The 12,365-nt window shown below is 44.8% G+C and overlaps 1 protein-coding gene across 3 annotated transcripts in view; it reads right to left on the reverse strand.

Annotated features, from left to right (window-relative positions):
- The window catches only part of BBOF1 (basal body orientation factor 1), a 28,437-nt gene that overhangs the window by 6,632 nt on the left and 9,440 nt on the right, over window positions 1-12,365 (reverse strand). For 2 of the 3 annotated variants that reach the window (XM_025181965.2, XM_014570797.3), the window contains 2 exons: window positions 9,767-9,841; window positions 497-642 (listed from right to left, as the gene is read on the reverse strand). In XM_025181965.2, coding sequence (XP_025037750.1) covers window positions 519-642; window positions 9,767-9,841 — 199 coding nt within the window. In that variant the 3' untranslated portion in view covers window positions 497-518. Of the gene's footprint in view, window positions 1-352; window positions 643-9,766; window positions 9,842-12,365 lie in introns of those variants that run through there. The other variant, XM_006117802.3, reaches the window with a different exon arrangement.

The raw sequence follows: 12,365 nt of genomic DNA on the forward strand, positions 1-12,365 counted from the left end.
CTAGTGGGCTCAGCTGCACCATTGATCCTATTACTAAAACTTTTTGGATCCAAGTCACCACCTCCTTTTATACACAAGCTTACTGCTGCTAGGACCCAAATCTTTTCTGGGTCCACATACGTATCACTTCATTCCAAATGCTCTTTAGTCTACTACACTTTTACTCCAGAACAAAAAGAAATCTCCATCAGAATGCAGTCACGCACGATCTTAATCTCAGCCTCCAGCCCAGATTCCACTGGGCAGCTAGGAGAACCCTACCTACATACCTACCAAACTTGAGCCAGGTAAAGAATAAAAAAAAATTTAGAAGAAAAAACCTTAAATACATATTTATAAAATTAATTTACAATCCCCTTTCAGACTGGTTTTAAATGGAAACCAAATCAACATCACAATAAAATGGGGATAATAACGTTTTCACAGCTGTAGCATCATTCCATGTACACAAGAGTCCCAGAAGAAAAGGTGTGGAAGAGGCAGTAGCCGTCATTACCTTTCATCTTGTTCGGTCAGAGTCAAGGGGTCACACTACTGTCTGGGGTGTTCTCAATATCTGGAAGGATGGCTCCATGAGAAGAGGACTCCGAAACTGGGACCTGCTGCGTGATGAAGGTCAAGCTGGGAGCAATGTTTTCAGTTCTGCAAAGGTAAAGCACTGCAGATGAGTCAGCAATAACATGTTGCTGTTCACACACGCATGGTAAGGAGGGAAGGGGTTAAATGGTAACCTCTGATATGACAACAAATAGTCTGGTAGCACTTTAGACTAACAAAACATGTAGATGGTATCAGATGAAGAAGTGGGCTGTGCCCACAAAAGCTCATGATACCATCTACATGTTTTGTTAGTCTATAAAGTGCTACCAGACCATTTGTTGTTTTTTTTCTGTAACAGACTAACTCGGCTACCCCTTGAAACCTCTGATACGATATAAGCTTAGTCTTTCAACTCTCCATTTTCGTTCCTCAAGCAGAGGTTTCTCTTCCCTACCTCCATTCCAGCTCTTACCAAATCCTGTTCGCTTCTTCCTTTACAAACTCTAAAAATCCATCCCTTCCCATGCCAAGACCATTTTCATTTACATGAAGGTTAGCTCTTGCCTTGAGTACAGTAGAACCTCAAACATACAAACACCACAGTTATGGACTGTCCTGTCAAACAACGATAGAAATGTAGCCGTGTTAGTCTGGGGTAGTTGAAGCAAAATGCAGGACAATGTAGCACTTTAAAGACTAACAAGATGGTTTATTAGATGATGAGCTTTCGTGGGCCAGACCCACTTCCTCAGATCAAATAGTGGAAGAAAGTAGTCACAACCATATATACCAAAGGATACAATTAAAAAAAATGAACAAATATGAAAAGGACAAATCACATTGCAGAACAGAAGGGGGATGCGGGGGGGTGGGAAGGGGGAGGAAGGGGGTGGGTCCTGCTTTCTGTCAAACAACTGCCACCACGCAGATTTGAACCTGGGCTCTCTGAAGCTTAGTGTAGGAGCATTTACCCTTTGAGCTAAAAGCTAGCTGGCTCTCAGCCCATGCTGTAGAGGTCTCATCTGTTACTGTGGTCTAGATGCCATTGCATGTGACCGTGAACTAAGGGTGTGTCTAGACTACAGGGTTTTTTCGAAAAAAGTGGCCTCAAAAAACTTCCCCTGCGTCTAGACTGCAGCTGTGGTCTTTCAAAAGTAAATCGAAAGAACACAGCAGTTTTTTCGATCACGGAAAACCTCATTTTACGAGGAAGAATGCCTTTTTTTGAAAGTGCTTTTTTGAAAAAAGGCGTTATAGAACGTGAACTATGCTTTTTCAAAAGAGCATCCAGACTCACTTTTTCAAAAGTACTGGCTGTAGTCTAGTCGCTGTCTTTCAAAAGAGGCTTTTTCCAAAGAGTCTTTCGAAAAAGCCTCTTTCAAAAGAGGTATGTACTCTAGACGTACCCTAAGTGGCTACATCTACACGGCAGGCTTTCTGCACAAGTAGTCCTTTGCGGAAGAGTTCTTGTGCAAAAGCTTCTTTCACAAAAGCGCATCCACACCTCAAAATGCATTGCTTTTGCGCAAGAGAGTGTCCACACTGCACAGACGCTCTTGCACAAGAAAGCTCTGACCATCAAAGCACCTGTGCTTTTTCGGTTAAGCTCTTTTTGCACAAGAAACACCTACGGAGCGTCCACATATGCCTTTTTGCACAAGAGCTGTAGCGCAAACAGGAGTCATGCCTTTAGAAGGAGGTATATCTACACCACAAAAAGCCCTCTGTTCTGTCAATTGACTGTAGATTTTCTTGCACAAAAACATGCTCGAGGTATGGACGCTCTGCGGATTTTTGCACAAAAACAGCTGGTTTCACTCAAAAACCTTATAGTGTAGACATAGCCGCTGTGTGGGTTACACAGATGCTAGGTGAGATGGGAAGCAAGCAATGAGGCAGCAGTGGAGATGGAAAAAAAAAAAAAAAGCAAATTCTGTACTCCACATGCTGCCTGTCCCCTCCCCCCTTTATTTGCCATGCTGGTGGCAGCCACTTACAGCTAGAAGGGGAAGATGCTGAAGTTTACAGGCTTAGCTATGAGCCACTGAGCAAGCAGAGCAGGAGCAGTTCCCTGCTTTCCTGTAAGCCACAAATGCTGCCTCCATCCCTAAACTTGCAAGCTCAGCCCAAGCTGGGAAAGACGCTAACCAACTTGTTCCTTGGCATGTGAGCTACTAGAGCCAGAGCCCAAGCTGCCTGCACACTGCTTGTGAGAAGCAGCTTGGTTTTAAAAGGCCATAGACTCCACCACACGCCCACTGAAACCTCAGTGCTGCAGGGTGCTTCACTCATCAACCTTGCAGTCAGGGGTCTTAAACCAATTGCCTGTTCCCATTCCCGCTCCCCAGGCAGCAACTTACAGGTTGGAGGTGAAGACACAGAAGTTTGTGCATGGTTGTCTCAGAGCAGTGGTAGGCAGCCCATAAGAGTTCTATGTGTAGTCCATGAGACATTTTGTTTACTGTTACCCATGCTCAGGGTGGCCAGATTCCACAGGTTTCTGTCTGTGTTGTTTTTTTCCTACTGGTATTACTAAAGTTACACATATGCAAAGCAAGGGCACATGAAATGAGGTATGTGCTGACTGCACACAATATTTAATGTAAGTGCCTTGTGCTCCCTCTGCATCAAATCTAAGTACTGCTATGGTTCAATTGGCACATCCTGTACATTCTAAGTATGCAAGCATAGTTAGCAAAACTAACCAATCCCAGAAACCATCTCGATTATCACAATTTTGCAGCCTGAGATGGAGGGTGTGATGGCGCGTTGGGGTTTCCCTGTCTCCTGCACCCCCGTAGTGGCACAAACAGACTCCACCAGCCAGTAGAATAGAGGGAGTTTATTGATTCTCCAAGATTCAGCACAGATGTAATTTGGTTACAGGGCAGGCCTAGGATGCCTCAGCCCCCCCCTTGAGATGGGGGAGACTGGGCCCCTAAATTCCAGCCCCTTCCCTAGGCTGTCTCCTCCATGATCCCAGACAGAAACTAAACAACTATCCCTTCCAGCCCTGCTCCCCAGCCAGGGGTGGCATTCCACCTTCCTTTGTTCCTCTCCCTGGGAAGTAACCGGTAGAACAGGTTACCTCCCGGTCCTATCAGCTACTCGGCTGGGCCGTGGTACAGACCGCAGCCAGTGGGGATCACCCACAGCCCAAGCCTAGCAACCAACAAGGTACCCACACTACATCACAGAGGGCCACTCACATGGACTACTCACTAGGTTAGGTTGCCCATTGTTCTATCAGAGCCTATGAAAAGCCAGGGTCCAGATGTAAATAGGACTGATTCCTATTTCTGATGTCCAAACAACGATAGCTGAACTGAGAAAGCTTGAGGAAGGATGGCCTTAGTTTGCCTAGAACATTAAAGAGAGTGGGGTTCTATATTTAAATAAGATGCCAGCCATGCAGAGGCATAGCGAGGGTGTTATGCACCCGGGGGCGAAGGCAAAGTTTGTGCCCCACCCCCCACAAACCTGGCGCATGCTGAGCTGGACCCCGGGGGAGGGAGGGAGCTTGTACCGCATCTTACCCCACTCCTTCCAGTTTGGGGCCAGGCCCCTGCATGCACTAACACTTTGGCAGAGGTGGAGGGTCAGGCTGGGGGCAGAAAGGTGGCTCTAGCCAGCAGTGGTGGGCAGAGGAGGAGCAGGCAAGCAGAGGGATGATGGGGAGTGGAGGGGCACTAAACTGGCGCTCCTCCCTTCCACCCTCCTCATTACACCGCTGTAAATAATCCACATCTTAGAATATTTATTGTTTAATTAATTACTTATTTTACTAACTACAGACAAATATAAATTATAAAGTTTTGGGGGTTTACATTCTGTTAAATAATTTTTTCTCTTTAATTTGTTCATATCCTGATCTCATTAGGTTCACGTCTTTTACATTAAAAGTGCCAAATTCTTAATATATGTAAGTTTTATAAAACAAGAGAAATAAATGTTATACAACCTAAATATGAATTTCATCACTATATTTCAATCAAGCATTTAAAACCACTGTTATAGCAAACTCATTGCTTTAATGAATAAAAGGTAAAAAGAAGATTGAGCATATCAAATATATTTTAAGCAATCTGTAAAGCTTCCTAACTGCTGAGTTACTTACTAGTTAACCCAACTGTTTTTCATACTGTCGCACAGCGACAAACTACATCATAATTATGAATGTAAGAGATTAACTTGCCTATTAAAATAACACTCAGAAATATTTTTAAATCAAAGTAACACACAACTCCAGAATCGCCCTCACTTTTTTGAAAGCACTTGAAGCAATAAATTAGAGTAGGAGGGGTGGTGCTCTGGGGGAGCGGAGAGGGATTGGGTTAGAATAGGGGCATGGGAGTGCCTGGCTCTGGGGGAAAGGAGGGTAATATTTTGTTAAATTTTTGGGTTTTATGTATTTATTCCCAAATAATCACAAAATGTATATTAATTTTATATCAATAAATGTCAATTTTTGCAATTGCATAAATAATTATATGTTTATGCAAAATCTCAGACTTACAAAGTATCTGAAATTTTCACAAAAGCCTGTTCTATTTGGCTGACCATGGTCTATACTCGTTTTTATTTCAACAAAACAAGTTATGTATCATATACAAAATTTTAAAGTACCTTAAAGTTTTATATTTAAATGAAAAATCATTTTATATGAGCAAATAATTTTACAAAAATTATTGTATTATATTAAAACAAGACCTGAAAAAATATTATAAAATATACCTAAAACATAATCTATAATAATAAATAATTACAACTTTCCTATAGAAGTACATTTTCTTTGGTATCCCTGAAAGCTATCCGTTTTCATTTGTGTGGCCCTCAGAGGGCTTCAAGTTTGACATAGAATCATAGAATTATAGGACTGAAAGGGACCTCGAGAGGTCATTGAGTCCAGCCCCCCGCCCTCAAGGCAGGACCAAGCTCCGTCTACACCATCCCTGACAGATGTCTATCTAACCTGTTCTTAAATATCTCCAGAGAGGGAGATTCCACCACCTCCCTTGGCAATGTATTCCAATATTTGACCACCCTGACAGTTAGGAATTTTTTCCTAATGTCCAATCTAAACCTCCCTTGCTGCACTTTAAGCCCATTACTCCTTGTCCTGTCCTCAGAAACCAAGAGGAACAAATTTTCTCCTTCCTCCTTGTGACACGCTTTTAGATATTTGAAAACCGTTATGTCCCCCCTTAATCTTCTTTTTTCCAAACTAAACAAACCCAGTTCATGAAGCCTGGCTTCATAGGTCATGTTCTCTAAACCTTTAATCGTTCTTGTCGCTCTTCTCTGTACCCTTTCCAATTCTCCACATCTTTCTTGAAATGTGGCGCCCAGAACTGGACATAGTACTCCAGCTGAGGCCTAACTAGTGCAGAGTAGAGCGGCAGAATGACTTCACGAGTTTTGCTTACAACATACCTGTTGATACAACCTAGAATCATATTTGCTTTTTTTGCAACAGCATCACACTGACTCATATTCAACTTGTGGTCCACTATGACCCCTAGATCCCTTTCCGCCATGCTCCTTTCTAGACAGTCGCTTCCCATCTTGTATGTATGGAACTGATTGTTCCTTCCTAAGTGGAGCACTTTGCATTTCTCTTTATTAAACTTCATCCTGTTTACCTCTGACCATTTCTCTAACTTGCTAAGGTCATTTTGAATTATGTCCCTATCCTCCAAAGAAGTTGCAACCCCACCCAGTTTGGTATCATCTGCAAACTTAATAAGCGTACTCTCTATCCCAATATCTACATCATTGATGAAGATATTGAACAGTACGGGTCCCAAAACAGATCCTTGAGGAACTCCACTTGTTATCCCTTTCCAGCAGGATTTAGCACCATTAACAACAACTCTCTGACTACGGTTATCCAGCCAATTATGCACCCACCTTATCGTGGCCCAATCTAAGTTATATTTGCCTAGTTTATCAATAAGAATATAATGCGAGACCGTATCAAATGCCTTACTAAAGTCTAGGTATATGACATCCACCGCTTCTCCCTTATCCACAAGGCTCGTTATCCTATCAAAGAAAGCTATCAGATTAGTTTGGCATGACTTGTTCTTCACAAACCCATGCTGGCTATTCCCTATCACTTTATTACCTTCCAAGTGTTTGCATATGATTTCCTTAATTACCTGCTCCATTATCTTCCCTGGGACAGACGTTAAACTGACCGGTCTATAGTTTCCTGGGTTGTTCTTATTCCCCTTTTTATAGATGCATGTAGACATGCCTGATCTACATGTTTGTTAGCCTTTAAAGTGCTACCAGATTATTGTTTTTTTAGGTTTTTCCCTTTGTTATAAAGTATCTTTTCTTAAAAAAAAAAAAAAAAAAAATACTCATCCCTCCCCCAGAGCCAGGCACCCTCCATTCCAATGCAACTGTAGGTAAATCTCATTAATCTCTGTATTAATCATTTTCTCATTGAATTTTATTTTAACTTTGTATCAAGTCCTTTTAATTTTATAATAAGTCTGTAGTTTGTTGTATTGAGTCCTTTTATAGAAACTTTGTATACTTTTACAGAGCATAGAAACTTTATATTAAGCCTTTTTAGATAGAAACCTTGTATCATGTAGACTTTGTACACCCCTCCCTCCGGCTAAACTGATTGTCCTGTTGAGTGAATGAGATGTGAATGGATAAGGCATGAAAGAAAAGAATCTCTGGACACTTGCAATGGTTGGAGAAAGGTGGAAGCCAGATTCAAGAACAATAAGAACAATGGGACCTGTGAAGTGGGCTCATTGAAAAAAGACTGGACCTATGGATGCCTTGGGAGTAAGCAGCAAGCCCCTGCTTTTGGAAGGTCCCTCTCTGAAGGTGAATGGGGGAGCATTAAAACAACACCCAGAAGAAGGTGCCACAGACAAATAACTGCATGTGCATATGATGACACTCTGCATGAGAGGGAAGACACTATACATCTCTAAGGCATCTTGCAGTCAACATGGGAGCATTGATCTGGCTCCAACCCTCCCCCAAACTAACTAATCTGGCCAGCAGTTAGGTGCAACAAATATTGGCAAAAACAAGACATGGTGTGTGTGTGTGCTGTATTATATGCATATAAGTGTTGACTGCTATATATGTGTATTACCAATAAATGTGGCATTTTGCCTTTTCCCCCAAAAAGATCCCATGCAGTACTTTTAAGTACAACACAACCATCCCTGCCCCAAAGCCATCCCCCCCCATGCACTCACCCCTCCTCCCCCAGAGCAAGGCACCTGCCCAGTGGCTGGGGGAGCACTCTCCCAATCAAATCCTTCTCTCCCCCCCTCCTCCGAGCCAGGCACGGAGGAACGTACCTTTAAAACCACTGCTCCTCCCACCCAGCTGGCTGCTTCAGCTCGCAGTATGTAGAGAGCCTGCAGCAGCTCTTACCCAGCAGCTCCCAGGTCTGGTTCAAAGCGTCAGGTGAGCAAGAGCAGCATGCGCTCTGATCCCACTCCAGCCCGGCGCCCCCTTCGCTACGCCTCTGCAACCATGAAGTGCTTTCATCAAGACAGGAGGATGCGACTAGAACACGGATCTCAAACTCTTAATCTCCACACCATCCCCGGCCAGAACAAATGCTCAATCCAGCCTGGGAGTCCTAGCAGGCTGCGAGAGGGAAGCTGTCTGTTACCGTTCCCTAAGCCCCGCCCCTTCCCACCATTGCCATGCCCTTTCCTCCGATGGCACTGTCCCTGAAGATGCAGCCTTAGGTATTACTGGTAGGACCAGGTCTGCTGCAGCTGCTCCACTCAGGCCCCACTCCTGCATTCCCCATGGAGGTGGGAGCCACGGGGAAGCAGAGCACAAGGAAGCGAGTGCACCTACTGAGTATATTCTGCTTCCTTGCGACGCCTCCTGCTGTGGGAGGGGAGAGGGCAACCACTGTTGTTGCACTGCAGCAGGCCTTCCCAGTGATCTCTGAAGCCATGTCCTTGGGGGATGGGGTGCCATGGGGGGAGGGGAGGGGAAAAGAGGGTGGAGCGATGGCAGGAAGGGGTAGAACTTAACAGCCCCTCCCCTGAACTAGAGTGTCCTTCAAATTAAGCAGAAAATTGAATCCTGTTCCATCACCCACAGATTAAGCATCTGTGACCTCCAGGCTTGCTAGCTGCTATTCATTATGGCTATGTCTACATAATAGTTTTCTGCCGGAAGAGGCAATGCAAATGAAGCGCTGATTAACATATTGTCACACTTCATTTGCATAATCTCCTCTGATGCTTTTTGCTCAAGGGGTTTTTGCACAAAAACAAGCAGTGTGGAAGTTTCCTTTTTGCACAAAAAAACCGTTTTTACGCAAGATCCTTATCCCTCTCCCAGGATAAGATCACAGAAGTCCATCTGCTTATCACTACAGCCCATTGAACACTTAATCCTGGGATTCTAGTCTCTTCAATAGCTCTCTTGAATGGAGAATTTAGTTCAAGGCCTTTCTCCTGATATTCAAAGCTCTCATGTTGAGTACTTGTCTCTCCCCAGACCCGCTGACAGAGAAGGGCAAAAGGGGCAGTTGCCTCAGGATCTGGTGATTCAAAGGGGTCAGGGTCTCCTGGCTGCCACTGCTGCTATTGAGGCAGTGGCTGGAACCTGGAGCTCTCTAAATTGCCACTGAAGCGCCACTCTGTGTGGTTCTGAGGACTAGGGTAGGGAGTCCAGCACTACGGTCCAGGCAGCACTGAGGGCTGGCTGCCCCAGCCCTGCCTTCCATCCAAAGCCCCATACTTTCTTGGGTCATGAAGCCACCCCTACACACACCTTGCCTGGGGCATATGGAAGCTATTGCCCCTCCTCCCCCGTCTCTCCCTTTACAAATATGACCTCTCAACAACTTTCTCCAAATATAATCAAACTGTTGCCTAGTAAAGGAAAGGCTTCTGAGTCCAGGAGATGGAATGGTGCTGGACCTAGATTGTAGAAAATCACAAACAGAAGAGATGGGAATGACTAGAACTATTCAGAACTAAAAGCAAAATTAATCTTTTCAACATAAATTCTCCCCCCCCCCCCAACTGTACTCACATGCAGATACACCAGCACCAACAAGTAAACAAAAACCTTCACTAATCAATGTAGTTCTCTTTCATGTTAGGAAAGATGATTATATTTGTTTTTAAATACCTAACTGGTGGTTGGGTGTTGTGTTAATAGAGGCTACAGAAGTACCTAGATAAAGCACTATAAAAATGTAATATCTTACCTAGCTTTGTTTCTTTCTTCAGAACCAGGAGTAACAGCAGGTGGAGTTGAAGGGACCAAAACATGTTTGCGTTTCCTGTGAGAAAGAAACAAAGGCAGGAGAAATATGGATTGAGTAAAGTATATGCTAAGAGGCCACGCCTATCTCTGTTCCTCACTATCTAAGGAAAGATGAATAGCAGCAGGAAGTGCTACTCTGTTGCTAGTGTAACCTTGGGTGGGCTAGACTTCACTTCATTGCCCTTTTCCAGTGCCTTAAAAAACTCAACTCCCATAGAAAAGTAGCTGGAGACCCAGAATTCAGTCTCAAAGGATTTTCAGTAAGGATTGCTGCACCCAGTCAACCTCCCCACATTCAAGTACCAAAAAGAACTAAAGAAATGAATTTAAATAAATAACTTTATAAAGTCTTATGATGAAAAAACAAAGTCTAGTTTTTACCTAATATGCTATTTCATAACCCATAGACATTATCTTCACAGTTACAATAAACATAAAGAGAAAACCAAAATTAAAATTTGAACAGTTCAGTCCACACAAAATACAGGCTATGTCTACACTACAGAGTTTTTCAGAAAAACAGCTGTTTTTCTGAAAAAACACGCAGTGTCACACCTCAAACGTGTTCGAAATAACACAGAGCTCTTTCGCCACAAGGAGTGTATGAACAGGGAAGAGGGATTTTTTTGCGCAAAAAGAGGAAAAAGCACAGGTGCCCTGGTGGCCATTCTGTGCATAGCAATCAGAGCTTACTTTTGAGAGAGCGTCCATGCAGTCTGGACACTGTCTTTTGCAAAAGCTCATAGTTTTTTCTATGCGCTTTTGCACTGTGAACGTGCTCTTGCACAAGAAGTTTTTGCAGAAGATCTCTTCCGATAAAAGCTTCTTGTGCAAGTAGCCTGCAGTCTAGATGTAGCCACAATAAGAAACTGAGAGCTCTCAAAGCTTAGGTTTAATTCACATAAGTCTCAGTTAGTATCTTTGATCACCAAATCTGCATAGTTTGCTGAGTCTGAATCATCTTCCCTCCCACCACTTGCTTGTAGAATCTTCAGTTGTAATCCATACAGACTCTTCCTCTGCTGTGGATCACTGCTAGACAATCAGCTAACTGATTGATTTGTTACTCAATTCACAAAATTAATTTTAAAGAAAACTTCAGTTAACGACAACAGCCCGCTTTCTGGTTCTGAGCTCAATTTCTCCTAACTCACATAGGCCAGTGGTTCCCAACCTTTTTGATACTGGGGACCAGCAAGTCCATTCACAAACTTTTGGCGACTGGTAACATTGTATTTGCATATTCATTATGCAAATGATGAATATGCAACTAAAACGTTACTGGTCTGCCAAAAGCACAGCCCTCACAATCCCCAGTGCCAGCCCTACCCTCTAGAGCCCCCCACCTCTCCACTACCCCCCAGTGCCTGCCACTGACTCCAGAGTCCCTTGCACCCAACTCCCGCAGTGCCAGCTCCCAAACATCTCAGTGCCAGCCCGCTGCCCCTTACAGCCCCCAACCACCAGACCCCCCCAGTGCCAGCATCCTATTTCCAGAGCCCTAATGCACCCAACCCCCTTCAAAGTCTCCCCCAGTGCCAGCCACCAATATTAGCCCCATCCCCAGAACCCCCCAGTCCCAGCCCTGCTTCCACAGCCCCCCACTGCTACTAGCTCAGCCTCCAGAATCCCCCAGCACTAGCCCCCTGCCCCTGAAGCCCCCAGTGCCTGCCCCAGCTAAACTTGCTTGCTGCCTGCATCATGGCAGCTCTGGGGGCCAGGGCTGGGGTATACCACCCAGTGCCTTGTCTTCTGCTGCAGCTGTTGGGAGAGGTGTGTCCTGCCCCGCCTCTCATTCAACCAGGGCCTGATCGGGCAGGGTCTCGTCTGGCCTCAGAAGAGTGCTTTCCTGCATGGAAGGAAGCCGCACACCACAGGGTCTCCTCCCAGTTGCAGAAGAGAACTCCCCTGCACAGTGGGAGGGCTGTGTGGAAGCACTCTTCCGCAGCTGGGCAGAGACCTCCATCCCTGCCGTGGTGCTGGTTGGCTGAGAGGCAGGACAGGACAGATCTCTCCCAACAGCTGTGGTGAGAACAGTATACCCCAGCCCGGCCCCCAGAGCCACTGTGGCCCAGCAGCCAGAGGTCCATGTCCTGGCAGCGGGCTGTGACTCGGTGGTTGGGAACCGCTGACATAGGGCACATGTCCTGACTGCTTGCCCTCATGGAGCTTGACCCCAGCAAGACAGAGAACCAATTGGAGCAGACTCCAAAACTGTAACACCCAACTCTAGATGCTTCTGGGTGTAAGTGCTAAATTGCCTAGCAACAATGACCCAGACACAACTGACTCCTACCTCCCCACCATGGGTCTTTTAAAGAGATGTCTGCCTATTGGGACACTTGTGCATTCTGTTTTTTAATTTAATTTAGACAGTGGAATTTCTGTTTTGCTGCTACAGTGAAGAGGGAATCAGATGCAGAAATGCAGAGTTCAGGAGTAAAGTACAGCGAGTTTCTGCTGTGCAGCTTAGCTCTAATCACATACGGGGAACAGCTGTCCAACTTTTTATGTATAGAGCTTAGATTAATTATCCTCCC

This window comes from Pelodiscus sinensis, chromosome 4 (assembly GCF_049634645.1).
Source record: "Pelodiscus sinensis isolate JC-2024 chromosome 4, ASM4963464v1, whole genome shotgun sequence".
In the NCBI taxonomy this organism is placed as follows: Eukaryota; Metazoa; Chordata; order Testudines; family Trionychidae; genus Pelodiscus; species Pelodiscus sinensis.